This window comes from Malassezia sympodialis, genomic scaffold (genome assembly GCF_000349305.1).
Source record: "Malassezia sympodialis ATCC 42132 genomic scaffold, msy_sf_7, whole genome shotgun sequence".
Classification (NCBI taxonomy): domain Eukaryota; kingdom Fungi; phylum Basidiomycota; class Malasseziomycetes; order Malasseziales; family Malasseziaceae; genus Malassezia; species Malassezia sympodialis.
In genome coordinates, this window is record NW_017387805.1 from 240279 (window position 1) to 266970 (window position 26692).

General features: G+C 64.3%; 15 protein-coding genes across 15 annotated transcripts; 8 read left to right on the forward strand and 7 right to left on the reverse strand.

The window, feature by feature from the left end:
• Positions 1 to 114: 114 nt before the first annotated feature.
• MSY001_1641 (uncharacterized protein) lies at positions 115 to 860 on the forward strand (the record flags this gene model as incomplete). The annotated part of the gene is made up of 2 exons (XM_018883452.1): positions 115 to 147; positions 174 to 860. 2 exons carry the CDS (start codon positions 115 to 117, stop codon positions 858 to 860), a joined length of 720 nt encoding a protein of 239 aa, XP_018740210.1.
• A 17-nt stretch (positions 861 to 877) lies between these two features.
• MSY001_1642 (uncharacterized protein) lies at positions 878 to 2296 on the reverse strand (the record flags this gene model as incomplete). Its single annotated transcript, XM_018883453.1, is given in 2 exon segments — positions 878 to 2036; positions 2055 to 2296. 2 exon segments carry the CDS (start codon positions 2294 to 2296, stop codon positions 878 to 880), a joined length of 1401 nt encoding a protein of 466 aa, XP_018740211.1.
• A 79-nt stretch (positions 2297 to 2375) lies between these two features.
• On the forward strand, positions 2376 to 3409 carry MSY001_1643 (uncharacterized protein; the record flags this gene model as incomplete). The annotated part of the gene is made up of 2 exons (XM_018883455.1): positions 2376 to 3034; positions 3058 to 3409. 2 exons carry the CDS (start codon positions 2376 to 2378, stop codon positions 3407 to 3409), a joined length of 1011 nt encoding a protein of 336 aa, XP_018740212.1.
• Positions 3410 to 4018: 609 nt separating this feature from the next.
• MSY001_1644 (uncharacterized protein) lies at positions 4019 to 4783 on the reverse strand (the record flags this gene model as incomplete). The annotated part of the gene is made up of 1 exon (XM_018883456.1): positions 4019 to 4783. The coding sequence occupies one exon, from the start codon at positions 4781 to 4783 to the stop codon at positions 4019 to 4021; it is 765 nt and encodes a 254-aa protein (XP_018740213.1).
• Positions 4784 to 4896: 113 nt separating this feature from the next.
• Positions 4897 to 6006, forward strand: MSY001_1645 (uncharacterized protein; the record flags this gene model as incomplete). Its single annotated transcript, XM_018883457.1, has 1 exon — positions 4897 to 6006. The coding sequence occupies one exon, from the start codon at positions 4897 to 4899 to the stop codon at positions 6004 to 6006; it is 1110 nt and encodes a 369-aa protein (XP_018740214.1).
• A 77-nt stretch (positions 6007 to 6083) lies between these two features.
• MSY001_1646 (uncharacterized protein) lies at positions 6084 to 7904 on the forward strand (the record flags this gene model as incomplete). The annotated part of the gene is made up of 1 exon (XM_018883458.1): positions 6084 to 7904. The coding sequence occupies one exon, from the start codon at positions 6084 to 6086 to the stop codon at positions 7902 to 7904; it is 1821 nt and encodes a 606-aa protein (XP_018740215.1).
• A 27-nt stretch (positions 7905 to 7931) lies between these two features.
• On the forward strand, positions 7932 to 8752 carry MSY001_1647 (uncharacterized protein; the record flags this gene model as incomplete). Its single annotated transcript, XM_018883459.1, has 2 exons — positions 7932 to 8438; positions 8552 to 8752. The coding sequence occupies 2 exons, from the start codon at positions 7932 to 7934 to the stop codon at positions 8750 to 8752; spliced, it is 708 nt and encodes a 235-aa protein (XP_018740216.1).
• A 394-nt stretch (positions 8753 to 9146) lies between these two features.
• Positions 9147 to 13124, reverse strand: MSY001_1648 (uncharacterized protein; the record flags this gene model as incomplete). Its single annotated transcript, XM_018883460.1, is given in 2 exon segments — positions 9147 to 12535; positions 12551 to 13124. The coding sequence occupies 2 exon segments, from the start codon at positions 13122 to 13124 to the stop codon at positions 9147 to 9149; spliced, it is 3963 nt and encodes a 1320-aa protein (XP_018740217.1).
• A 481-nt stretch (positions 13125 to 13605) lies between these two features.
• MSY001_1649 (uncharacterized protein) lies at positions 13606 to 14943 on the reverse strand (the record flags this gene model as incomplete). Its single annotated transcript, XM_018883461.1, has 2 exons — positions 13606 to 14349; positions 14371 to 14943. The coding sequence occupies 2 exons, from the start codon at positions 14941 to 14943 to the stop codon at positions 13606 to 13608; spliced, it is 1317 nt and encodes a 438-aa protein (XP_018740218.1).
• A 152-nt stretch (positions 14944 to 15095) lies between these two features.
• MSY001_1650 (uncharacterized protein) lies at positions 15096 to 15383 on the forward strand (the record flags this gene model as incomplete). The annotated part of the gene is made up of 2 exons (XM_018883462.1): positions 15096 to 15143; positions 15207 to 15383. 2 exons carry the CDS (start codon positions 15096 to 15098, stop codon positions 15381 to 15383), a joined length of 225 nt encoding a protein of 74 aa, XP_018740219.1.
• A 132-nt stretch (positions 15384 to 15515) lies between these two features.
• On the reverse strand, positions 15516 to 18272 carry MSY001_1651 (uncharacterized protein; the record flags this gene model as incomplete). The annotated part of the gene is made up of 1 exon (XM_018883463.1): positions 15516 to 18272. The coding sequence occupies one exon, from the start codon at positions 18270 to 18272 to the stop codon at positions 15516 to 15518; it is 2757 nt and encodes a 918-aa protein (XP_018740220.1).
• A 260-nt stretch (positions 18273 to 18532) lies between these two features.
• On the forward strand, positions 18533 to 19843 carry MSY001_1652 (uncharacterized protein; the record flags this gene model as incomplete). Its single annotated transcript, XM_018883464.1, has 2 exons — positions 18533 to 19324; positions 19346 to 19843. The coding sequence occupies 2 exons, from the start codon at positions 18533 to 18535 to the stop codon at positions 19841 to 19843; spliced, it is 1290 nt and encodes a 429-aa protein (XP_018740221.1).
• A 1019-nt stretch (positions 19844 to 20862) lies between these two features.
• MSY001_1653 (uncharacterized protein) lies at positions 20863 to 22732 on the reverse strand (the record flags this gene model as incomplete). The annotated part of the gene is made up of 2 exons (XM_018883466.1): positions 20863 to 22303; positions 22329 to 22732. 2 exons carry the CDS (start codon positions 22730 to 22732, stop codon positions 20863 to 20865), a joined length of 1845 nt encoding a protein of 614 aa, XP_018740222.1.
• A 692-nt stretch (positions 22733 to 23424) lies between these two features.
• On the forward strand, positions 23425 to 25362 carry MSY001_1654 (uncharacterized protein; the record flags this gene model as incomplete). Its single annotated transcript, XM_018883467.1, has 1 exon — positions 23425 to 25362. One exon carries the CDS (start codon positions 23425 to 23427, stop codon positions 25360 to 25362), a length of 1938 nt encoding a protein of 645 aa, XP_018740223.1.
• A 220-nt stretch (positions 25363 to 25582) lies between these two features.
• MSY001_1655 (uncharacterized protein) lies at positions 25583 to 26679 on the reverse strand (the record flags this gene model as incomplete). The annotated part of the gene is made up of 4 exons (XM_018883468.1): positions 25583 to 25879; positions 25903 to 26279; positions 26304 to 26592; positions 26617 to 26679. 4 exons carry the CDS (start codon positions 26677 to 26679, stop codon positions 25583 to 25585), a joined length of 1026 nt encoding a protein of 341 aa, XP_018740224.1.
• Between the last annotated feature and the right edge of the window lie 13 nt (positions 26680 to 26692).

The following is a 26692-nucleotide window of genomic DNA, read 5'->3' on the forward strand; positions in this document are numbered from 1 at the left end:
GCTTTTCTAGCTGCAGGGCCTTCATGGAGGGGAGGCGTCCAACGCATGTCACGTGGGGCGCACAGACGCTCGGCGGTGCAGCGGCGAAGAGCAACATCGACCGCCCCCACGAAGATGAGGCGCCGAGGCCAACCGTTCTGCTGCTGCGTACGTCCCTATCGCTGACGTTATAGGCCTTCCCGCTTGTTAAGCTGGGCGCCTACTTGATTGCCATCGAGACAGCATTTGTGGCGCTGTGTATTGGCGTGATCGCCCTCGCCGCGCCGGTGATTGTGGGGGGGATGGGCGCGATTCCCAGCTGGGGCAAGTATGTCGTCGCAGTGATCTGCTTCTTACTGGCCGCGTGGCAGATCTACGGGTTCTCGACGATCCTCGTGGACCACACGGGCCTGTACCGCCTCTACTGGATCGTGAACCTCATTGCCACCCTGGTCGTGCTCTGTTTCACTATCGCCTTTACGGTGACCGCTGCAGGCAAGCATAACAGCGCAATCGATGAGTGCATGGCACGCTTTGAGGGATCACTTGCCTATAACGGCCTCGGCATTCAGCAGGTGGACGACGCCCTCAATAATGGCCGCCACAAGTTGTGTGATATCTTGTCGTGGGCGGACGTTGGGCTGATGGGCGGCCTCGTCGTCGTCGTGGGCCTGGTCCAGCTGTACATGTGCGCGATGCAGTCACTGTACGGCAAGCGCCAACGCGCTGCGGAAAAGGCATCCGTGTCGCGGCCCGACCCGGATGTAGTGCCGATGCGACAGGGCCATGCGTGGGACTCGCGCGGTGCGCCCAAGTACGCGCCCGTGGTGAACCAGGATGCGGCGCCGGCTGGTCCTCTCTATGAGACGTACACGCGGTAGCAGGCAGTCCATAGTCATTACTGTACAGTGTCTTCTACCGTCTCGACCTCGTCTGCTTTGGGCTCGGCGCGCGGCGTAATCACCGGCGGTGGCCCGCTCAGATCGACGCCCACGGCCTGGCCGTACGCCGTCAAGTCGACCTTGACGCGGCGCTTAAACGCGTCGTCCAGGCGCTGCGGATGCTGCCGCGACTCTTTGGTCCACTTGGCCTTGATCTCGCGCCGCGTGCGCCGCGGAAACAGGCGCGTGATCATCTCAAAGTCAGTGCCCCACTGCGACACCGCCTGGTAGAACTGCTCCGTTTCCTGCGCGGACCACCGCTGCGTTCGCCGCTGCTTGCTCCGGCTCGCACTGTTGACGAACTGGTCACTTTCCCGCTCGTCAATGACCTCCCAGTGCTTCTGCTCGCGCTCCTGCTGCTCGTCGTCCCGGTAGTTTGCATACAGCGATTGCTCGTCCAGCACAATCTTCCCGTCCACAATGCGCGTCTGCACGGCAAAGCGGTTCTCGCCAAACTGCGGCTCCGCCTCGGGCGCCGGCGTCTCACGCGGCGTAAGAGGGCCCGGCGTGTCTGACGTTTTGACGCTGCCCGGCTCCATGGACGCCCGCGCACCATCGCCGTCCTGCTGCGCCGCCTCCTCGCGCCGCTTCTTGAGCTGCCGCGCCCGCACACGCTCCAGCTCAAACGTCCGGCTGCTCGCACGCCCACTCTTCCAGTGCGTGACAGCAATCGACTCCATGCGCGTAGTGCCAATGTCGATGCGGAGCGGCGGCAAGTCCGAGTCGGGTGCCGCGGTCCCCTGCTGCTCACACTGCCGCTGGTACTCGGCCTCGTCGTCGGAAATCGAGTGGTGCACGCGCTTCCGCGGCGTCGCTGCACGCGACGTCGCTGGCGCTGGCGGCATCGTCGCACTCGGCGCCCCATACTGCGCACGCGCGTCGGCGCTCATTTGCTGCCACGTCTCGGCGGCCAGCTCGGCAACGGAGCTGGGATCTACACCAGCCGGCACCTGCAGCACACCCTGCGGATCGTCCTGAGCCGCATGCAAGAAGCGCTCGTACGGAGAGAACGTGGGCTGCGTAGAACCGTGCGGCGTCGGCGGCGCCCCTCGCACAGTCGGCTGCGAGAGGGACCGGGGTGTGATAGGCATGCGCTGGGCAGGCACAATACGCGTGCTGGGCTGTGATGCAAACGCATAGCTGCGCGCGGTAGGCGCGAGGCCGCTAGGCGCCGCACCGGTGGGCGCCGCCGCCGCCGGCGCACGCGGCAGAATCCTCGTCGCGGGCGCGCGGCCCGCACTCTCCGCAGGCACACGCGAGGGTGGCGGCACAGGCTTCGGCTTCGCAGCACTATCGCCGCCGCCATCAGGCTGCGACGGGCGGCGCGCGACGACGGTGGGCCGAAAGCGCTGCGTGCCTTTCTCTATGCGCGACATGCGGCAGAGAGCGAGCGCCCGACGCGCCGTGGAGGTTTTGATTGCGTAAGCCATACCTCGCGGCCTGCGCAGGCGCACCATGCGCGATGAGAAGCTGCAGCGGTACCTAGCGGAGCACTACTACTCGGGGCCCAAGTCGGAGGCTGTGCTCGCGCGATACGGCGATGGGAAGAAGAAGAAGAAGAAGAAGCATGCGCAGACTGACGCGCCGGCCGTGGCGGAGGCCGTGACCATCCGCGACCCGTCGCCGTTCGGCCCGGCGGACGACGCCGAGGACGAAGAGGCGCCCATCCCAGCTGCACCTGTGCAGACAGAGTCGGCGCCTCCGTCCTCCAAGAGCCAGCAGGCGGGATGGACATCGGTGCGGGCCGCGCAGCCGCCCGAGGCACCAGCACCGCCCCCCGAGGCGCCTGCGCCCCCGGCCAAGCCCAAGGTGGGGCTCATGACGCGCGAGCAGCTGAAAGCGCAGCGCGAGGCTCGCGAGGCTGCGGAACGCGCGGCTGCCGAGGCAGAGGCCCCCGCGGACCCTTCGCCCCCCCCGGCCGAGACCGTGTACCGCGACGCACAGGGGCGCCGTATCAACCTCGAGGAAGAGGAGGCGCGTTTGCAAGAAGAAGCGCGGGAGCGAGAGCGGCTGGACAGGGAGCGCACGCAGTGGAACCGCGGTCTCGTGCAGCGACGCGCCGAGGCGGAGCAGCGTGCGGAGCTCGCGGCCGTCCAGGGCGAGCGTGTGACCAAGTACGTGGAGCGACTCACACCAGGTATGCGGACGATGCACGCTGGAACGAGTCTCTGCGTGGCCATGAGCACTGGGATGATCCCGCCCGTGCATTCCTTACGAAGCGTGCCAGTCGGCGTGTGACGCGGCCGCGGTACGAGGGCCCGGCGCCGCCGCCGAATCGGTTCGGCATCCAGCCGGGCTACCGGTGGGACGGCGTCGACCGGAGCAACGGCTTTGAGCGCAAACTCCTTGTATCTATCAATAATACCCAGCGCATCCAGTCGGAACACCACGGTGCGTGCCTGCCCTACTCACGCCGCAGCATGGTCCGCCGAGGATATGTAGTGCCTCCACATACACCTCTTTCGTCGACGGGCGCCGCAGGCCGATGACGTCGCTGACGTTTCCGCTGCCCCTTGTGTCGCCCCTCGCGACGCATGTCATTGAGCTGAGTGGCTTCTCGCCTGCATTGCACACGCGCGATCTACATACCATTTTTGCGCCGTGGAATAATGCGGACAATACCGTGTACCGCATCAAGTGGCTGAACGACACTACCGTGTACATCCTGTTCACCGACGCCAGCCTCGCGAAAAAAGCCTACCTTTCGCTCCTGAGCGCGCCATCGCCCCTATTGCGTACGGACTACAACGGGACGCCGCCGCAGGACCTGGCAGCCGCACCGTGTGCGCGGCTGACCAGCACGGCGTATGCGGCGGTGCGCCCCTTCGATGGTCCAGAGGCCGCTGCACTTCTTGCGCAGGCCGGGATCGCGACCAACAGTCTTTCGGCGCTGTTGCCGCCCAGTACGAGGGTCGCGGCCCCGCAGGGCGAGGCTGCCCGCACGCACCGCCGGATCGTCAGCAGCACGGCTGTGCCGAGCCGGCCCGCGGAATGGGCGCCGCGCGGCCCCAAAGAGTCGCAGCGCACGGCGGGCCGCCGCGCCGTGTCGGGCAGTGGCGGCGCGCGCGGCGGGCCCGCATCTACCTGTACATAGTGACCTACTCGAGTACTTGGGCCTCGCGTCGTTGTGCCTCCCTCCGCGCAAGCTGCCGCTGGTAGCGCTCGACGCGCCGAGCAAGCTCGGGCGCCTCTTGGAGAAGACGCTCCGAGACCCGCTCCGGGCAGCCAGCCGCAGGGCATGGCACGTGGCGCGTCTCGAGGCGGCGCTCCTGCAGGTAGGCATGGATGGCGGCGCGCGAGTACGCGTGGCCACACGCCGAGCTCACAACCGGGTCGTCGAGAATGAGGGCCGTGAGCGGGCACCGGAACTGCTGGACCGTGCCACCGACCACGAGCTCATCGTCGTCCGCCCCGTCGCCCGGCTCAGCCGGGATCATGTCCGTCAGAGGCGGCATCGCGCCGTCACCATTCACCTCCCAAATGCGCGCGCGAAACTCGACGTATGCAGTGTCCTTCGCGTATTTTTGTCGCGCGGTGCGGGCCTCGTATGCGTCGCAGTGTGCCTGCACGTCCTGCTCATACGCCCGAGGCACCTCCGCCCCCCCATGGCCTGATGCAATCTGATCCTGCACGCGCCGCAGCGCGGCCTCGCGCGCCTGGGTCTGCTCGCGCAGGTCGAGGAGGGCGCGAGCCATCGTGTCCAGGCTCTCGATGCGTGCCTGCTCGGATGCGTGCTCAGCGAGCTCGGCGCCGATCTCAGGCATGCGCGCAAGGAGCTCCTCGACCTGCTGCAGTGTGGTGCGGTGCTGCGCGAGCTGCTGGCGCACACGCGGCGCGTGCGCCGCATCGATCGCCTCGCTCATAAGGATGCGAGCGGTGCAGGCGGCCTCCACTTGCAGCGCCGCATCCCACCAAGCCGGCACGTGGCCTGTCACCCTGGTCCTACGTGGGGGTCCCGGCGTTTTTTGCAACCACCATGGCAGCGGTCTCTGCGTCGTTGCAGCGTGTGCTGATGGCCCTTTTGTCGACCGTCTCTATCGCGACGGGCCTGTTTATATCGTACAAGGCTATCCATGAGCCGCCCAAGCCAGACTTTGAGCGCATCGATGCCATGTCGCTGGCGCAGTCGCGCACGGCCCTGGGCCTCGCTGGCGAGGGCCGCTGGCTGCCGATTGATGCGCCGTGGGCGTACAAGGCGGAGAAGCTTTTCTTTTTGCTGGTACATGTGTTTGTGGACCTGTGTGAGACGCGCACCGGTCGCGGAAGCTTCCTGGCGATCCTGTCGCTCGCGATGCCGGTGATGCAGTTCGCGTGCGTTCAGGCGATCAAGCCCGAGACTCACACGTTCCAGCGTGGACTGATTGTCACTGGCATCTTTTTGCTGGGCCAGCTGATCTGCATGGGCGCGTCGCTTCCGCTGTTGATGGTGCCGCTGTTCGCGCTCGTGCGGGGTATGCACCTGCACAAGGTGTATCCGGAGCGTGCTTTTGGCGTGTATGGCCCTCGCATGATCAAGACGATCCAGCGCGTAATTTTCGTGCCCAGTGTGTTCATGGTGCTCATCCCGAGAACGCACTGGACCTGGCTCGTGCTGAACGTGGTCTTCCAGCTGTTCCCGCTCATTTTCCTAAGTCTGTCGCTGTACGTGGCACTCGTGGGTCCCCAGACGTCGATCACGACGAGCAAGGTGTCGATCTTGTACGAAGACAATGCCGTGTTCACGATGGTGACGCACTGGTGGTCGCTGTACCTGCTGCACCCCGTGCTCAAGGCGTTGGTCGCTGGCCAGCGTGTGGTGCTCAACGATGCGGAGCGTCTTATTCTATGGGACCTGCTTGGCGTGTTCTGCGCAGTGCTGTACATGATTGGCATCGACATTATTGCCGACCTCAACCTGAAGGACGAGGGCGGTGTGCGAGCGCTGCACAGCGCGTCTCTGCCCAAGTGGCTCGGCGCGATGGTGCGCAGCTTTGTGATGGCGGTCATCTTTGGACCCGGCACGGTCTTTTGCATTTACCTCGCCTCGCGCGAGGATGCCGTAACGCCTACGCACTCGGCGTCGACCACGAAGAAGAAGACGCAGTAAAAGACGCTTGGACCATAGTCGCCAGCCCCGTCCGCGGCGCCGTGCAATGCACGTGACACTAAATTTTCCTCGACGGCATGCCGCCTAGCCTGGCCCCGACCATGAAGTACATCGTCGTGAGCGGTGGTGTCATCTCGGGCATCGGCAAAGGTGTAATTGCATCGTCGACGGGTCTGCTCCTGCGCACGCTCGGATTGCGTGTGACGGCGATCAAGATCGACCCGTACATGAACATCGATGCGGGCACGATGGCACCGACAGAGCATGGCGAGGTGTTCGTGCTCAACGATGGCGGCGAAGTCGACCTGGATTTGGGGAACTACGAGCGGTACCTGAATGTGACGCTCGGCCGCGACAACAACATCACGACCGGTAAGATCTACCGCCAGGTCATCGAGAAGGAGCGCCGTGGTGACTACCTCGGCAAGACCGTGCAGATTGTGCCGCACCTCACCGACGCGATCCAGGACTGGATCGAGTGCGTGGCCGCGCAGCCCGTGGATGAGAGCAGTGAGATGCCGGACGTGTGTATTGTCGAGCTGGGTGGCACCGTCGGTGACATTGAGTCAGCGCCGTTCGTCGAGGCGCTGCGTCAGTTCCAGTTCCGCGTGGGCCACGACAACTTTGCCCTCATCCACGTCTCGCTGATCCCGGTCATTGGCGGCGAGCAGAAGACCAAGCCGACGCAGGCGGCGATCCGCGATCTGCGCGGACTCGGCCTGGCGCCCGACATGATTGCTGCTCGCTGCGCGGCGCCGCTCGAGCGCAATGTCATCCAGAAGCTCTCCCTCTTCTGCCACGTCGGCCCCGAGCAGGTGCTCGGCGTTCACGATGTCAACTCGACCTACCACGTGCCCCTGCTCCTCGAGGCGCAGGGTATGGTGCGCTTCCTGGAGCAGCGCCTGCGCCTCGATCTCGCGAACGCTGTGCCGGCGCCGCGCGTGCAGGCGGGCCTGGACCTGCGTCAGCGCTGGAAGGAGCTCACTGTGGACCAGGAGCGCTCGTTCGAGGTCGTGGATATCGTGCTCGTCGGCAAGTACACGGCGCTGCAGGACTCGTACATGTCCGTCGTCAAGGCACTGGAGCACGCCAGCATGCGCTGCCGCCGCAAGCTGCGCATCCACTGGGTCGAGTCGGGCGACCTCGAGGCCGAGACCGAGTCGCTCGACCCGGTCAAGTACCACCAGGCCTGGCAGAACCTCTGCTCGGCCAAGGGCATCATCGTGCCGGGTGGCTTCGGCAAGCGCGGCACCGAGGGGATGGTACTCGCCGTGCGCTGGGCGCGCGAAAAGAGGGTGCCGTTCCTCGGCATCTGCCTCGGCTTCCAGCTCGCCGTCGTCGAGTTTGCCCGGCACGTCTGTGGCCGCACCGAGGCGCAGTCCGCCGAGCTCGTCGAAACCACGACCGACCCCGTCGTCGTGTACATGCCCGAGGTCAGCCGCACGCACCTGGGCGGCACGATGCGCCTGGGTCTGCGCCCCACGCTCTTCTCCGACGAGAGCGAGTCGCGGAGCAAGATCCGCCAGCTGTACGGCGGCGCGCCGATCGTGTGGGAGCGCCACCGCCACCGCTACGAAATCAACCCAGAGATCGCCGCTGAGCTAGAGAAGGGCGGGCCCCTCAGCAGCGACAAGCTCGTGTTCATCGGAAAGAACGAGAAGGGCAACCGCATGCAGGTCGCCGAGATCCACGACCACCCCTACTTTGTCGGAATGCAGGCGCACCCTGAGCTGGCCTCGCGCCCCCTCAACCCGTCGCCACCGTTCCTCGGCCTTGTCGCTGCAGCATCTGGCCTGCTCGAAGAGCAGATCCAGGTCCAGTTGCGCACCTTCAAGCCGCCCCACCCCCAGTCGGCCATGGTGCTCGAGTCCGAGGCGCCGGTCGAGCCGTCCGCGTAGTGCACGTGATGGATCATAGCCTTCTCCATGCCGCTCGTGTGGGCCCTGCGTGCGATGCAGGCGGCGGCCGTCCTGCTGCCGCCTGTGCTGCTCGTCGTAGATGCGCCATTCGGCAAGCTGGGACGTGCGAGCGCATGGAACGTGCACGGGAACGGCGCGTGGATGGCCATGGAGCTCGTCGCGCCGTGTGCGCTCTTGGCGAATGCGTACGCCCGCGGCGCCCTTGCATGGCCTACACAGGCCCTCGTAGCCCTGTTTGTGCTGCACTATGTGAATCGCGCCGTGTACCAGCCGTGGCGGAACCCACCGCGCTCGCCTCTGCACCTGAGCGTGGTGCTGAGTGCGATGGCATTCAACCTCGTCAATGGCACACTCCTGGGCGCCTGGCTCGCGCATGGCGGCACCACGCACCACGGAAGCGTGTGGACAGGCGTCGGCGTGGCGCTGTTCGCGCTGGGCCTCTGGGGCAACATGCACCACGACGCGCGCCTGCGGCGCCTGCGCATCGGGGCACCCGCGCCGGGCGAGCCCGTGGTACAGGGACGCGCTGCCACGTACCGCATTCCCCGCGGCGCCCTGTTCGAGTGGGTGAGTTACCCCAACTATCTGTGCGAATGTACGTCGAGGCACTCACACCAGGGATCGAGTGGTCCGGCTATGCGATCGCATGCGTATCGAGCGTGCCCCATACGCGCGCGCCCTGGTACGACTACCCACCTGTCCTCTTTGTCGTGCTCGAAGTGGCCGTCATGCTGCCCCGCGCCGTGCGCGGCCACCGCTGGTACCACGCGCAGTTTGGCGCGGCGTATCCGGCGGAGCGCCGCGCGGCCGTCCCCTATATTGTGTAAATCCCCAAATGTAGTCGCTCTCGCCGACCTACCACCATGGTACGTACGCCGTGCTCACGCAGTCGGAGCTGCGCTACGGTGGCAACCCCCAGCTTGAGCACTGTATGTGAGAGGCACTGACCCAGTGCATGCGCGATACACCGGGACCATGCACCCTGACATGACGAAGCAGTATGTAGGCCGTACTCACGCAGTGAATGGGCGGTGCATCAGCACCGCGACACGAGTGCGGCCGTGGTCGCGCAGGTGCCGCTCCTCACATACATGTCGGTCGCTGATGGCGAGTCGCGTGCGCGCACGCGATTCCGCCTGTGCGAGGTACGTGGGCGCGACTTACGCAGCACATGCTCCAGCCGTGTGGACCGCCGCCCGAGACGCAGGAACTGATCTAGGTCTATGAGGCTTCTGCAGAGGCTTTGCGGGCGCGCTTCGCGCGCTTGCGCGCCGGCGCCGGCGCCTCGGGCTCTTCCTTGGGGGGTGGCTTGGCGCCAAAGAAGTCGTCTTCGTCGTCCTCGAGCGCCCACTCGACGCCCGGCGCCGACGCGCCTGTCGGCTGCTGCGCCTTGGACTGCCGGCGGCGCGCGTGCATCGCGCGTGCGTTCTCGGCTTTGTCCTGCGCCAGCTGCGCCTCGTCTGCCTGCTTGCGGCGGAGCATCGAGTCGGCGAGCTCGTCGTCGTCGAGCAGCAGCGACACGATCTCCTGGGGGCGGGCCATGCCGGACTCGGAGTAGGCCTTGTTGCCGACCACAATGTCCTGCACCTCCTTCTTGTTGCGCGCCAGCTTGACGATGCGCTCGTCGATCGTGCCCTTGGTGATCAGGCGGTACACGCGCACCTGCTTGGTTTGGCCCAGACGGTGCGCGCGGTCCATCGCCTGCGAGTCGTTCGACGGGTTCCAGTCGTGGTCGTAGAAGATGACCGTGTCGGCGGCCGTCAGGTTAATACCCAGTCCACCAGCGCGCGTCGACAGCAAAAAGACAAAGAGCTCCGGGCGCGTCTGCCAGTCGGTCACCATGTCGCGGCGGTCGGAGATCTTCGAGGCACCATCCAGCCGCAGGTACTTGTATTGCCGGTAGATGAGGTATTCCTCCATCAAGTCGATCATGCGCGTCATTTGGAAATAGATCAGCACACGGTGCCCACCCGCCTTGAGCTCGCGCAGCAGCTCGTCCAGGCGCGCCAGCTTGCTCGAGTCGACAATGAGCTTGTCCATGCGCGGCACCTGCATCGCCGGCGGCCAAAGCTGCGTCACCGGCGAGCGCGCCACGAGTCCTTGCGGCGGGACGGTCGGCAGCCGCGCCTGCAGCTGCGCCACCTGCGCGGGGTCCTCCCTCGCCTGGGGCGGCAGGCCAAAGAGACAGTGCTCCAGCGCCGGGTCGTGCCGCGCGCGCGCCTCGCGTTCCACAAACACGCGGTCGTTCGCATGCAGGCGGGCGGGCGGCGCCACCGCCGCAGGGATGGCCGTCCGTACATGCTGCGCGGCTCGCTCGTCGAGCACATGCGCCACGAGCTCGCCAAGCGGCAGCACGCCGGGCGCAGGCCGCGTGTGTGCCCAGGGCAGGGGGCGGCACACTGCGCCGAGGGGGCGCACGGCGCTCGCGGCGAAGGCGTCGTCACACACGAAGGGCGCGCGCTCGGCCCACTCGGCCGCCTCGGCCGCGTTGCGCACGAGTGTCGTAGTCGTAGAGCCATGGAACGCCGCCTCGGCATCGCTGGGCGAGGTATGCGCAAAGCGCAAAAAGTCAAAGGCGTGCGAGGTTTGCTGCGCCTCGTGGATATAGGGCCGGCGCCAAATGCTCAGCAGATGGTCGAGATAGTGCGTGTCAAAGCCGACGCGGTTTGTCTCGGTCGGCACGCCGCGCACGGCGTCCTGCACGAGCAGGCGGGGCAGCGAGCGGTCCAGCAGGGAGCGCGCCGTGTACGCGCAGGTGCTCGGCTCCGTGTCGCGCGCGAGCGCAGGCGCGGACGCGTAGTGGCACAGGGCCAGCGGGGCCTGCACGTCTGCGCGCTCGAACAGCTCGGGGTGGTTGCACACCTTGCGGAACTGCATGACAAGGTTCATCAGGCTCTTGAGGCCGCTCTCGTCGTTCGCTGCCGCCTTGTCGACGAGATCGGCGACAGACACGTGCGAGCGCAGGTTCTGGTACAGGAGCTTCTGGCGCGCAGAGAGGTCACAGTACACGTCAATCTCGATCTTTTCGCCCAGCTCGTTCTGCACATTCTTCTTCACGCGGCGGAGCATGAACGGCTTCAGAATCATGTGCAGGCGGCGCAGCTGGTGCTCGTTGAGCGTCCCCTTGTTTTCCGCATGGTTCTCAATGTCTTTCGAGAACCACTCGCTAAACTCGTCGTGCGAGTCGAACAAGCTCGGCATGATAAAGTGCAGGAGCGCCCACAGCTCCTGCATCGAGTTTTGCACAGGCGTACCGGTGAGCAGCAGGCGGTTGCGGCAGTGGAAGCCCAGCAGCGTTTTCCACCGGTTCGACGAGCTGGACTTGATCGCCTGTGCCTCGTCGAGCACCATGTACTGCCACTTGACGCGCTGGAAGTACTTTTCGTCACTCACCACAAGCTGGTACGACGTGACCAGCACGTGGAACGGCGCATCGCGGTCGTACGAGATCTGCTTCCGGTTCCAAAACTTGCGCAGCACCGCACGGTCTTTCACGTTGCCCCAGTATGGCAGCGCCTTGAGCGCGGGCACAAACTTGGTGATCTCCTGCTGCCAGTTGTGCAGCGTCGATGCCGGCGCAATCACGAGGAACGGGCCCCAGATGTCGTGCACTTCCGCCAGGTAAGCCATGAGCGAGATACTCTGCACCGTTTTGCCGAGACCCATCTCGTCTGCCAGAATGCCATTGATGCCCTGCTCGTACAGGTTCGCCAGCCACGTCAGACCCTTGAGCTGGTACGGCTTGAGCGTGCACGTCAGCATCTTGGGCTGCGTCACCTCCGTCATGCCCATCGACGTCGGGTTGACAAAGTCCAAGTCGTCCGCGGAGAAGGGCTGCGAGGCGCCGTCCGCCAGCTGCCGCCGCTCGGACGCGACGGCCGCATCAAACGCCTGCGCCTTGTCGCGGGCGGCCCGCACGGCTTCCGTTGCATTGCGCGCCGCATGTGCACGCAAGTTGGATTCGTCTTCGTCGTCAAAGTCGAGCGCGGCCAGCGCGGCATCGTGGGACGCCGCGTCGCTCGGCGCCGGCGCCGGCGCCTCGGCAGAGGGCCCCGGCGCGACGGCGCGGTCGCTCGCCGTGTCCTCCGACTCTTCTGCCTCGGCCGTCTTGAGCTTGTTGCCCACGAAGTGGCTGTACAGCTCCGTCTGCGTGATGAGGAAGTTGAGCTTGCGCGCCTGGCGCTTGGCTTCGCGCATCTCCTCCTCCTTCTTCGCCTTCTCTAGCGCCTCCTTCTCGGCCTTCTTGCGGAGGTCGCGCTCCTCACGCTCGTTGCGCTTCCAGTAGAGCAGCAGCTCGCGCATGACTTTGCGCGCACGCAGCTGAATGTCCTTGGTCGACTTGTTGTTGCGCGCAGCTCCGCGCCGCGCCTCGCGCTGCACCACGGAGGACAGACGCCGCCAGTACATGGCTTTGTTCGTGGCGCTCGCCACGACAGTGCGGTACACCTTGGGCACGTCGCGCTTCGCAATCACCGCCCACACCCGCTCGTGGGCCTCGCTCAGCAGCGCGGCGCGGCGCGCGCCAATGGGAATCGGGCCACGCACTTCCCCCGTGGCAGGATCGATCAGCTCGGGAATCGGCTCCATGGGTTCGCCATCACCCTCGACGTCTGCGTCGGACATACCGACATCGGCTGCGAGTTCATCCAGGTAGTCCGAGCTCGAAGCACGCCGCGAGCTCTTGCGATCGTCGAGCGTGTCGAGCAGCTCCATATCGATATCGCCGTCGGATGCCAGCGCAGACGCGCGGCGATGAGCCGGTGCACGGCGCGCGGCGCGCTTCTGCGCCGCAAGGAAGCGCTTTTCATAGAGCTGGCACAAGCGCGTGGTGACGGTCTGTTGCTTTTCATGCACAACCGCCGAAAATGCGGCCTCTAACGCGACCTCGCGGGCGGCACGCTCGTCTCGGTACGCCGCGAGCTCGGCCGCCCATAGCGGCGCATGGTCCTCTGCCGATAAGTCGCTGTCCCAGCCTGCATCCTCATCGGTGCGGCGGAGGGTATGTGATGCCATGCGCGGCGTGCGGGGCACAGAGCTGCTGCAGCTCGGCACACGCGCGAACGGCATGCTGCGGTGCGCGCCCTGCTCGTCGGCGCCGGCCGGCGACGTAGGCGCCTCGGACGACCACGAGACGGGCGCCACACGCGGCGGGCCGTCTGATTCGCTCGGATGCTCGTTCAGCAGGTTGGAAAGCGACATAGTCGGCCGCCGCGACTGCATCCACGCGGGATCCGCCCAGTCGTCCAGGGGGGGCGACGAGCGCGGTGGCGATGACGGCATGTCCATCCGATCCAGCTCGGCGCCGGCCGGCGACGATGACGCGTCGGGCAGCGCGTAGGGGGCTCGCTGCGCGAGCGGCACAGAAGGGCCCACGTCCATGGAACAGAGGAGGGGAGGGGGAAGGACGTCCACGTCCGACGTCCGCCGCGGGATAATCACGGGAGCAGGAAAGGTCGCACCGCCTGCCCACGAATCCGACGGGAGACCCGGGGCGCTGCGCTGATTTTCCCTCCGCGCTGTGGGCTCTGCCTGCCACCCAACCATGCAGGCGCGCCCCTAGGCCCTTCGCACGGCACGTGCCCGGCATACTGTGGAGGGCCTCCTAGGGCACGACACAAGGGCTGCGTTAGTCAGCATACGAGGTCCGCGGCTCCGCGGCGGGTGACCGCGCAGCGTGCGGCTACGTGGAGATCTGTGGAGTGCTGCGGACCGCGCGCGAGTACGAGGGGAAGTTGCGTCGGCTCAGCATCAGCCCTTTGAGGCTGCGGATTTCCGCTTTGATCTGACGCATCTCCACGGCTGGGCCGGACGTCGGGCGCGTCGACGAGCCGGGAAGCGCACCGAATCGGTACTCGACGAGCTTGGCCGCTTCGGTCTCAGAAAAGAGACGCGCCTCGAGCTCGTTGCGCATGGAATCAAACGAGGTGCGGAAGCGCGCCATACTTGCGGACGGCGGCGCAGCGCGCGGCGATCCCGGCCCCGCGGGCATCGACAGGTCCATCAGGCCCTCCTCGTCCGCGTCAACGACGCTGGCGGCCGGCCAGCGTGCGGTCTTGGCCGCCTGCAGCGCCGCTGTCAGCTGGTCCAGCGAGGCACGCAGCGACTGCGTCAGATCGATCGGCGCGAGCTTGCGCCGTGGCTCGGCTGGGGCCTCGCTTGCCTCCGGCGCCTCCGGCGCGTCCTGCGCGTCCTGCGCGTCCTGCGCGTCCTGCGCGTCCTGCGCGTCCTGCGCGTCCGCCGATTCATCTGCGGCGTCCTCGGGGGCTTCTTTTCCCTCGCTGGCGTCCGCATCACCCTCTTTAGGATCCTCGGGCGCCGGTTCAACAACGACATACTCTCGCTCATAGCCAGGGGGCAGGAGCTTGGCCAGGGCCCCGTCGCGGTACGCTGCCGTCGCCGCTGCCAGCTTGCCATAGAGCTCGTGCTGCAGCGTAAGAAGCTGTACGCGTGCATCGACCATGCGAGTGAGGCGCGGCAGCAGGTGGCGGCGGTACAGCCACACAAGCACCGCCGACGCACCGCCGCCCAGCATGAGGAGCAGGTGCAGTAGTCGGAAGAATGTGACTAGGGTATCGTAGCGCGGCCGACTAATCGTCGCGGCCAGCTTAGACAGGATCTCATTAGCGTCGCGCTGCTGTGGCGCCTCCGAGTACAGCGCCAGGGGCGAGCGTGGATACGAAGCGGTCGGCGGCGTCGGCGGCTCAGAGGGCGCCGAGACCTCCGCGGAGCCGACGGGGGCATCAAATGCGGCCTTGGCCCAGTCAAACGCGCTTGTATCGCGCGCGTGAGCCGCAGCAGACTCGTCCGTTGACGCCCGCGCCAGCGCAGCGCTCGCAGGGCGCTCGGCGTCGCGTCGCGCGCGCTCGATAGCGTCGTCGCTCATACCCTTGGAGTGGAGAAACTCACGCTGCTCGTCGGTAAGAGCCATATGGTCCGCAGGTGCGGCGTCCTGCGCGCGCAGCGCCGTAAGGAAGCGCACGGCCTGTGCGTGCGAGCGCCCCGCGTCGTCCCCGCTCATCGTGGGCGGATGTGGAGTGCACACGTGGGGCCGCCCGACGAGGTTTGGATCACGTGAGGTGATTAAAACTGCATTGGCCTGGTAGGTCGCGGGCGGCGCGCCGCAGGAAAAAGCCCTCCGCCGACTCCTGCCGTTCCCCCTACTCTACGAAGATGGATGCCGCTACTGCTCCTCAAAAGGTTCCCGTCAAGCTCGCGCGCGTACGTACATGGCGCGCGGCCGTCCAGGCGAGCGCGCCCATACTACGGGTACTAACGTGACAGGTGACCAAGGTGCTGGGCCGCACTGGCTCGCGTGGTGGTGTCATCCAGGTCCGCGTCGAGTTCATGGACGACACGTCGCGCAGCATTATCCGCAACGTCAAGGGCCCTGTGCGCGAGAACGATATCCTGGCGCTGCTCGAGTCGGAGCGCGAGGCTCGGTATGTACGGTGCGTCTAACCTCAGCCGCCTGCGCTAAACCATATACCGTAGGACCACGCCTGGCGTGGCGGCCTGCCACACGGCTGTGCCACGGTAGACCTCCTGGACAGCCATAAAATATACGTGCTACACGTTGAGCTCGCTACCTAGCTACGCAATGGCCGATAGAAGAAAGAGGCATGCCTCGTCGCTCGAGCTGCGCACCGCGAGCTCCATCGTGACGCCCTCGGACGGCTGGTGCATCATGCGCACGCGCGCGAGCACCAGTTCCAGACCCGTGGGGCTCGCCAGGCGGCCAGCCAGCAGCATCGTATGGACGCTGGGGTTCGACGGCGTGTCAGTGCCGCCAAGGGCCTGCATGCCGAGCAGCTCGAGGAGCGTGGCGCACGAGGCATCGAGACTCTCGAGCGCCGTCAGCGCGAACGTCTCGGTGGCCGACGCCGGCAGCGTGTCCCATGTCGCGGCAAAGTCCACGTCCGCGGGCTGGATATAGTCGCACACGCCCAGATCGAGCGCCTCAGTCTGGTACTCGTCCTGGTAGCCCTCGGGCTCCGGCTCGCCGCTCGACGGGTCGACCTCCTTCGACACAAAGCACAGCGTGTTGCTGAGCGTCGCGAGGGGGTACGGGCAGCTGGCATCGCGCCGCAGCGACACGTACACTGAGCCACTCGGGCTCGCTGCCGAGAGCGACGGGATCGGCACCACCGCCTCCTCCGTCAGCCCTGCCTCTTCGAGGCCGCCCACCACGACCACGACATCCTCCAGCACCGACTCGGCCAGCGTGTTGGTGACATGGTACTGAAGCACCACATGGGCAGGGAACACGTGCTTGGACGCCGTCACCACATACTCCATCTCCGTCTCGGTGAGCGGCACCGGCGCGGTGAGTGGCGACGTCGTGAGGGGCGCGCCGTACGAGGCGAACTCTGGCACGGCCGCGAGCTGCGCCGCATACGCCGCACTGGCATCGACGGCGTCCGAGAGCGCCGGCGCAACGGGCGCAGCCGCAGACGGAGCAGGCGCCATGCTCACAGCGGCCTCGGCCGGCTCGTCCGGCTCGTTGGCGGTGCGCGGCACACTGTCGTAGTCGAACGGCGCAGGGGCCGCCTCGGGCGTGCCCATGTACGCCTGCAGACCCTCTTCGAGGAGCTTGAGATTCGGCACGTCCTCGAGCGCGAGGGGCAGTGTCGTCGGCTCGAGCGTGCGCAGTGCGAGGGTGGCGCGATCGCGCACCTCGTCGTCGACGTCCTCGAGGCAGCGGCGCAGCAGGACGCGGATACGGTCCGTCAGCTGCGCGTTGTGTAGGCCAAACTTGGCCAGGCTGTTGACGGCCGCCGCGCGCACGATAGCGTTCTCCAGAATCACACGGTTGTAGATGAAGCGGATGTACTTGTGCGGCTCGGGCATGTGCGGCCCCTCGGCGCCGAGCAGGTGCAGGATGCGCACGTTGAGCTTCGTAAACTCACAGTCCTCGATAAACTCGCACAGGTGGCTCAGCGCCGCCTCCTTCGAGCCCTGGACGTAGCGGGCCATCGAAAAGATGGCCTCGACAACCGAGCGCTTGAACTCGTAGCCGCCCTCGTCGCGCAGCACACCAGCAAGGAAGCCAAGCATGGACGCCTGCTTCGTGGGGAACTTGAACGAGAGGCTGCGGATCGCGTCGACGACGACCACCTTGAACTCGTCGCTGATCTCCGACATGAAGCCGCTGATCTGCTTGATCAGGCGGTCGACGCTCGACTCGTTGCCCGTCTTGAGCAATGTCGCAATTGCGTACGTCGCCACGCCGCGGTTGCTGTCCGTGATCAGGCTCTCCATGTCCACGTTGCACGCCTGCACCGCGGCCGGGCGCGTCTGCGCGAGCTCCGCAAGCGTGCGCACCGCCGCGAACTTGAGCACCGAGCGGGGCGACGAAAGGAACATCTGCAGCACGGATATCGCGCGCGCCAGGGGCTCAGGGCCGACGCCCGTGAGCGTGCACAACGCGCGCGCCGCCTCGTAGTTCACCATATCGCTCTTGTGGCGCAACCAGCCCTCGAGCAGCTCGATGAGGGGCGCGCGCATGTTTGCGTCCTCTTCGGCAATGTGCGCGGCGTACCTCACAAGCATACACAGTGCCATGGGGTTGCGCAGCACAACGCCCTGCCGCGGCTGGGCGAGCTGCTGCACCATCTTTGTCACAGCGATGCGGTCGCCCTGGCGCACGAGATACAGCAGGCCGAGCGCATGGTACTGCATCAGGTAGCTCATGCTCGGCAGGCTCGCCGTCTCGACCTGGCTGCCGTGGCTGTCGCCGCCAAAGCGCAGCGTAAGCCCCTGGCGCAGGCCGAGACCACCCAGCGGGCCCCCGCCCTGCGACACGGACGGACGCATATGGATGGCCTCCTGCACTTCGTTGCTCCAGCGCTTGACCACGTCGCGCGCGCCGGTGAACAGGTGATACGAGGACACGAGCGCCGCGCACGCGACGCTGGGCTGGCGGTCGACAATCGCCGACTTGAGATAGCGCTCGAGACCCTGCACCATGCTCGGGTCGATCACGCGCATGAGCGCGCGGATGGCATTCGGGCGGTACACGACCTCCGTGTTGGGCTGCATGTCCTTCATGATCGAGGCCGTGACCATAATCACGTCCTGGGCATGGGGCGCGAGCTCCTTGATGGCGAGGTACACAATCTGGCGCAGACCTGGGTCCTTGTTCTGGAACAGCTTGGTCGCCCCAAAGAACAGGTCCGTCGCCTCCTGCTGCGAGAAGGTCTCGCCCGTATACAGCAGGTACAGCACCTTGGTCAACAAGATGCGGCACCGCCGCGGGCTGATGCTCGACTCATTGAAGACGCGGGCCTCCTGGATCACGGCCGTCTTGTCGTGCCGGAACGAGGCCTCTTCCTCTTTCTTGAACGACATCGAGCACGCGCACGTCCGGCGTCCCAGCGTCCCGGCTGGAGCGACACGAGCGACGGCCGCGCTCGCCGCGCCAGCCTGGCACGCCCTCGAGGCCTCGTTAGGCCGTGCCCAACACGTGCGGCAGGGCCCCCCCAGGCACCGCGGGAGACACTGTCGTCATTTCGGCCGAAGAACAAAGTAGTCATACGCCGGCGACCGCGGTGATCGCCCGACATATCTCTGCCATCGGACGAACGAGCGGCTCCGGCTCGCCGACGTAGATGTCTGCCGATCAGTCCGGCTCGATTGCGTTCCTCTTGGGACTCAATGAGTTCCAAAGCGGCACACCTCAGAATGACCAGAGCGAGACACAGCCGAATCCTGCGTACGCCCTGCTGGCCGATCTAAACTCGGTCCCTGCGAACGACGGCTCCGACGACGCCATGACGACGTTTGCGAACCAGCTCTCTCTTTGGACGAATGCGAGCTTCTCGTTCGATGGGCCTATGGGCCATGCGCTCCTCGCGGAAGACGAGAAGGAGGGAAAGCCTACGCCCTCTGACGAGGAAAAGCGCGAAGAGGAGGAGCGTAACCGCCAGCGCGCTGCGTCCAGTGCACACTCTAACGCTGCGCGCGAGAAACTACTCGCCGTCGACCGCGAGCCCAGGTCGGTGCCCGATGGGTTCGATATCGCGTCGTCGATGCAGCTGCCGCCGCTGCCCAGTCACTCGGCGCCTCAACCCCAAGCTCCGTGGATCGGTGCGCCTGGGCCATCGCCCGCGCCCGCGCCCGCGCCCGCCGCGCCGGAAACTACACACGCATCTGCGCGAGGTGGAGAGGCAGGTAACTGGGACCTCACGTCGACGCTGGCCCTTCAGTACCTCTTGAACAAGAATCCGAGCGTGGTGGCGAACCTGTGGCAGGAGCAGAGCACGGTCGGCGCCCCAGGCGTTGCGCCAGGTGCCGCGCCGGCGGGATCGTCGTCGGCGCCCTGGATGCCCACGAACATGCCGCCGCCGCCGCCGCCGCCGGCCGCCCCGGCCTCATCGCAGCGCTCACCCAGTGCCACATTGGTACCTCCCGCGTCCCTGCAGCGCAAGCGCAGCTCGTCGTCCGTGGAAGCGCCCCCAAGCGCTCCCGAGGAGAGTGTGTCCCCCGATGCGACGAGTCAGGCTGGCGCCAGTGGCACGCGCGTTCGCAGCGCTGGCTCGTCGCTCTCCGAGCGAGTGAAGCTGGTAGACACAGGCAACCCCGAGGCGGATGCGGAAGCGAACCGGCTCGCGATTGAGGAGGACAAGCGGCGGCGTAATACGGCGGCCAGTGCCCGCTTCCGCATCAAGAAGAAACAGCGCGAGGCGGCTCTGGAAATGTCCGCGCGCGAGCTCGAGTCGCAGGTGAACGAGTTAAAACAGGAGAACGAGCGTCTCCGCACTGAAAATGAGTGGCTGCGCCGCCTCATCACGGTGCGGCCCGAGGGCCTATCTGCCGTCATGGGCGCTCCCGCTGGACAGACGTCGTACCCTGGCCTCATGCCGCACCTGGGCGATGCGGCACAGCCGCCAGTTGGCCCGAGACCCGATACGCATGGCTAATACTAGTATATAGACACTGTGGGTTATGTGACAGTCTGGAGGCAGGGTATGCGCTAAGGAGCTGGGGGCCGCGGAACAGTGGCAGGTGTCATGGTGAGCGCGGGCCCCGGTGACACGGGCGAGCGCGCGCGCACGGGCGAGGCGGCCGAGAGTCTGCGGGCGGGTGAAGATGGCGTGAGAGCACGCGCTGGTGAGGCGGGCGAGGCGGGCGTCGCGGGCGTCAGAGGGACAGAGAGCCCCGCCTCTTCGCGTGTATCTCGATCGCCATGCCGTCGAATGTCCATGTGGGCCTGTTCCACACCATCAATGACGATAGGGCGACATGCATCCTGCAGGGATAGATGCAAATCAAAGGCCTGCGACATGATCTGGATAGGGTAACCATCAGGGTCGTGCACAATAAACATGGTGCTGCGTAAGCGCCGCGGACATACCTGTGAGAGAGGCCCACCTCTTCCCAGTGCACGCCAAGGCCCTCGAAGCGGTGCCGCGCTGCATGAATATCAGGTACGCTGAAGCACATGTACTGGAATCCCTACTGTGAGCCATGAATACCTACGCCGCCGCGCGCCTGGACATTATAGTGGGGGTCGAACTCGGTGCCACTGGTGTGAGTGCGGGCGCGTACCATTCCTGCACAAGTTCAATCAAAGAGTGTGCGTGACCAAACATGTCCGTGTCCTTGTTCGTGGGGAAGCGCATCCATACCTTGCGGAAGCGACTACCGTTAGTGGGAAGGACCTACCCAAAGTCCGCCTCACGCACGAGGTCCATGCCTGTGTGAGCGAGTGCTGCGTACCAAATACATTCTGATAGAACATAGTGCTCTCTTCGATGTCTTTGACACGGTAACATATCGAGTGGAACGAGTAGCCCTGCGTCTCGCGCCATGGATTCGACATGTCGCCAGAGCTGGCGTTCCGATTGTGGAGAACACACCGTGTACGGCTCGGCCGAGGTATCAGGGCATAATCGACTCTAAAAACGCACAGCGTTTACTATAGCATCACTGGATTCGACTAGGGCGCCGTGGGCGTGTTTGTGGCGTCGTGAATGTGTTCCTTGATGTACTCTTCTTTCATGCGGCCTTGGCCGTCATAGCGGCGTGGGTATTTACGTTCTTTGCAAACCACATCGTACGGGTTCCAAGCACTGGACTGCGCAAAGATCTCGTCCATCTCCTCGAGACTGCGGCCGGCCGTCTCAGGGAAGATGAAGAATGTGGCTGGTACCATGAGCGCGTTGATCGCACAAAAGATGAGGTAGGTGTAGTTGTTGATGTTGTGGAAGGCAATGGGCGTGATCATGACCACCATGAAATTAAAGAGCCAGTTGGCACTCGTAGAAATGCCATTCGCTTGGGCACGAATGCTCAGCGGCGTGCACTCTGCAGGGTACAGCCACGTCATGCCAAGCCAGCCTAGGGCGAAGAATGTGTTGAAGACAAAACTGATGTCAGTCGCCGATACGTACAGCATGACAGCGCCGGCCACGGCATAGCCATTGCGGTCTGACCTGGCATGGCCAGGCACGAGGTCACACCAAGAGCCGCCAGCAATACGGCACATCTCCGCATCAACGGGCTGCATCTCATACTGCATTGCCGACTTGCTCAGCACACCAGTGAGCACAGCCATCGTAAGGGCCATGCCGGCCGCGCCAAACAGCATGAGCTTGCGTCGGCCCACGCGCTCGATCGTGAAGATGGCCACCACCGACGCAAGGAAGTACTCTGTGCCGTTGCATGCGGCGAGAATGCGCGACTCGACGGCAGCCAATCCGAGGTTGCGCTCGAAGAGAGAGCCGGCGTAATACGTGCTGGTGTGAGACGATACAACGTACATCAAATTAATACCGCTGATCTGCTGGAACATCTGGATGACAAAGGCCAGCGCCGTGCGGTGGAAGTTGTGGCCCGGCCCCTGCTTCACCAGGTCCGACAGCTTCGTCGCTTGCGAGATCGCAAGACTGTTTTGGATCTCCTCCACAATCAAGTCGATGGCATCGTCATGCGGCGCCTTCCTGTTCAGCGCCGAGAGAACCTCGCGTGCTTCTGTCTCGCGCCCGCGCAGCAGGAGCCACCGCGGGCTCTCCGGGAGCCAAATTGTCAAAAAGGTCGGCAGAATCAGCAGGAGCTGAAACGCAATGGGGAAGCGCCACGACACACTGTCGAGCGAGGTCGCGGCCACATACTCGGCCTGCCGCGGGTCCACACCCGCAGAATTGTCCGCCCAGAACAGTGCAAAGTCGACCCAGTACGAGACCATAATGCCAAAGGCAATCAAGGAGCCTTCGATCATGATCAGCATACCTCGGCGGTGCGGCGGCGAACACTCAGACTGCCACACGGGAATCGTCGACGTGTGCTGCCCGTTACCAATGCCGGCAATCACGCGACCGACCCACATCAGCGCAATATGCTGGCCGATGACCTGCAATACAGCACCGACCGCCATGAAGCTGGACGTTAGAGCTGGTCACGTACATGCTCCCAATCCAAATGACTTTGCGGCGACCAAGAGCGTTACCCCACAAAAGGCACGAGATGGCTCCGATGAAGCAGCCAATCTCGTAGATGCCAATAATAGCGCCCTGCATCGTCGAGTTCGTGTTGCCATTCATCTCGGGGTACATTTGCAAAAAGGCCGGGAGCGTCAGCAGACTGCCCATGACACCCTGGTCATAGCCGAACAAGACAAAACCAACACCAGCAGCGAAGGCCACCATGAGATTCAGCTCGGTGCCGGAGAGGCCGAGGAAGTGCGAATGCCCTTCCTCTGCCACACTAGGCCCTATGCTGGAGCTCGAGAGTTGGCGAGATATAATGTCGACGCCAGCGTCATTCTTTGTGTCAGGAACTCGGTTCTTCGAATCCAGCTCAGGGCTCATGGTACGGATAATTTCGCGCAGTCAGTTGCGCGAGGCTGTTTATAAGGGCGCCAGACTCCAGCTCCCATCGCTTGCCATACCCCTCTCTCTGCGGGGCATACTACGCCAAATTTCATCCTCATTGGGTATGCGCCGCCAACATCAAGGGATCGTGGAAATGGATGGCTGCGAGTGGCTACTTTATTCAGCCCACCATGAGTATTATGTCAGAGTGTTGCAGCATTTGGACCACTGAGAGCACGAACTGAAAAAGGCTCGGAGTTGGGTGGTGAGTGATTGGCTCTAAAATAGACTCAGCCACTTATGGATTGGATGATCTAGAGTGCATAGTGGGGAAGATCCTCCGAGGCATGCAACCAAACAGGGACTAGCTGTTTAGCATGGAGAGAACGAGCAAGGCACTAGCCTCGCGCTACCTTCTCGGCAGTAGGACGGAGACCCTCCATGGCCCTAGTCACCGAGGCAATGGTCGGGTGTGATATATGATCGCCGCACTCCTACGATCAGATACCATCGGTGCTCGATAGACTCCTATGGGGGAAAGCAAGACCGGTAAAAACCTAAAAAGGGCCCGATCGGGGTGCCCCTGTGCTGATCTTTGATTATCGATAAATCCCCTATCTGCATTTCTCCCCATTCGGCAGGTACCTGGTTCCTCACAAGAACATCCTGCTGCACGCTACCGACAGCCCATGGCCGCCGCAAGCATGGACGGCTTCAGGGACTTTTTTCAGCACATCTGGAAAGTATACTACCCTGAATTTGAGCGACCGACTGTCGGTGAGTCGCAGGAGAGCAAGCCAGTGAATCCACTTCCCCCCAAAGAAAAAGTGGCCACGGATGGAGAAGACCTGCGTGAGGAGGACGTGAAGCAGGTCGGCGTGGCCATTGCTGAGGCCACCTACTATGTGTCGGGCTGGACATGGTACATCATTATGATCGTCCTATGGCTCGCCTATTTTATTTATGCGCTGGACAATCAGATTTTTCCCACCATGGTGAATACCATCCCTGGCGGTGTGCTCAAGGGCTCCAATACTTCGACGGGCTACACGGCCTACACGACCCAGACACTCTTTTCGGCCATCGCCAAGTTAGTCATCGCCAAGATGGCCGATATTTTTGGTCGTTTCACTGCCTTGTGTATCACGGTGTTCTGCTACGTCCTGGGCTTCCTGATCATGGCCGTGTCGCAGACACCGGCCGACTACACGGGTGGCGCGGTGTTTTATGGCATCGGTAATTCAGGCGTCCAAATGGTCATCTGGACCGTGATTGCCGACTTTGTGTCGGCCCGCTTCCGTCTGCTTGCGCTGGGGTATGTCGTGCTGCCGATCTTCATTACCTTTGTGGTTGGCAGCAAGGTACTGGACGGCCTGATGAGCAACCACTGGCGCTGGTTGCCGGGCATGTTCTGCATCCTGGTGCCTGTGGTACTCGTCCCGCTCATGGTGATCCTGTGGCACCTGGAACGCAAGGCGCGCAAAAACAACATGGTGCCGGTTCATCCGTATCTGCGCAAGGGCTTCTTCCATGCTTGCTGGCAGCTGTTCCTGGACACCGACCTGGTAGGCCTGCTGCTGCTCGTCGGTGGCTTTGCCATGATTGTCGTCCCGCTGATTCGTGCGGGGATGTACCTGACGACCTACTCAACCCCCTGGGTCATCGGCTGCTTGACGGTGGGCCCCATCATCCTGCTAATCATTCTCCCCCTGTACGAGGTGTTTGTTTCGCCACGGCCCTTTTTCCGTCGTACCTGGCTCAACTCGGATATTGTCATTGCGATGATTATTGCCTTCCTGGACAATATGGTATTCTCAGCGAGTTTCCAGGTCGCCTACTACTGGATTCGTGTCACGTATGGCTTTGGCATGGACCAGGTGGGCGAGGCCAACTACTTCACCAATGCGGACAACCTGTCACTGACGCTCTTTGGTTTCTTGGTGGGCATCTTGATCGCCTATACGCGCCGCTTCAAGTATGTGCTGGTCATCGGATGCTGTCTGCGGCTGCTGGGCTACGGACTGATGGTCGGCTACCGCCACGTTGGCACATCGATGGTACAGGCTGTGTGGCCCCAGATCATTCAGGGTATGGGCGGCGCGTTTATGGGTGAGATTCTGACTCTCTCTGCGCAGATCACTGTGCGCCACCAGGACGTGAGTATGGTGACGGCCGTCGTCCTTACCCTCTTCACCCTGGGCAACTCGGTGGGCTTGGCCGTATACCAGAGTATTATTACAGACAGGCTCCCGAAGATGCTGGCCAGGTATGCGCCTTTCCTCACGCCGTCGCAGTTGAGCAGCTTCGCCTTGCTGCCAACGAGCGCGTTCGATACATTCCCACATGGCACACGTGAGGGCACGGCCATTTCGACAGCGTACAACGAGGCATCGAAAGACGTCTTGTACTTCTGCATGGCCGTCTCTGCCTTCCTTATTGTGGTCTCCCTGTTCGTGCGTGATTGGTACCTGCCTCGATCGCACAATGTGGTAAGCGACGAGCTGCCGGAGAAGAGCGCTGTAACGCTGGACCCGCTATTCGAAGAAGACATGGAGACGGACTCGGGGAAGGTCGGGTCACCGGAGAGTACTGGGACGCCGGAGAAGATCGGCAAAGAGACGCAATGACCATGCGACTGAGTCGCAGGCGCCAGTCCGGATCGCCGGCTCAGCCTCCGCGAGCACTCGTTGGTGCAGCGGCGGGCCAGCGACCGGTCCTATTGGACAGGTCGACCGATCCTTGTCGCTCTCGTGCGGTAAAGGGTCGGTGCCTGCGCCAGGTTGCTTTTTACGATGCGCGGGCGGGTCTCGCACCGGTGTCGATGCGATGCCATTTATTCTAGACAGTCTACTTGGGATTATATGTAGGGTGCATGTGGTAAGCAAGACGATCCCAAGTGCGCCGTGCCATCTCGAGAAACACGTGCTGACTCGTGCCTGGCGCCGCGCGCTGAGGGCGGAGCACCTCTGGGAGGCCAGCATCGCCGCCGTGGCTCACGGCCATTTCGAGAGGGACACGCGCGAGGATGGGCACGTCGAGGCGCTGCGCGAGTTCGTCAAAGTGGGCCGGCGGCCCGAAAAGCGGGTACTCGTTTCCTGTGTCAGGCGCGCGAAAGTGCGACATGTTGAGGACCATCCCGAGGATCTGTGTCAGCGGGCGCAACATACGGGGACATGGACCTTTTGGAACATGCTGATGCCTTTGCGCGCATCGACGAGGGCCACCTGCTGGGGCGTGCTGACGATCACGGCGCCATCGACCAGCACAAGCTGGCTAAGGCTGAGGGCGACGTCGCCGGTCCCGGGAGGCATATCGATGACGAGCACATCAAGGGGGTCGAGGCCCGCCGTCTGGGGGTCGGTATCTGGTGTCATGCCCGCGCGCCAGTCGACGTCAAAGAGAAGCTGCTGCACGGCCTTCATCACCATGAGCCCGCGCCATACCACGGGCGTGTCTGCGTTGGACCCTGCTGCGGCCGGCGGGAGAAGGAAGCCCATCGACATGCATGGGATCGAGTAGTTCGTCATGGGGATCAGGGCGCCCTCTGTGTGTCAGCGCCGAGGCGTACGCTTGGTGAGCTCCGGCTCGCCGAGATCTTCAAGCTGCATGAGCTTGGGGATGCTCGGTCCAAACACGTCGAGGTCCAGGAGGCCGACGCGCGCGCGGCGGCCCAGCGCGTCCTTGGCCGTGGCCGCGAGGCCCAGCGCGAGGTTGACGGCCACCGTACTCTTGCCAACCCCGCCTTTTCCACTCGACACGGCGACGATCTGCTTCACGTGGGGAATCCGCCGCCGGGGCTGCGTGCCGCCGCGCCGTGGCATCGTCGGTGGGACGCGTTCGTTGTTGCGCGGGAGGCCCTGCCATTAGCCGCGCCTACCTACCAGGGGATTCTCGTGAGCGCGCCGCACGGACGCGCCGAGCCAGCGAACGAGGCCTGGGCGCATGGTGGTGGAGGCC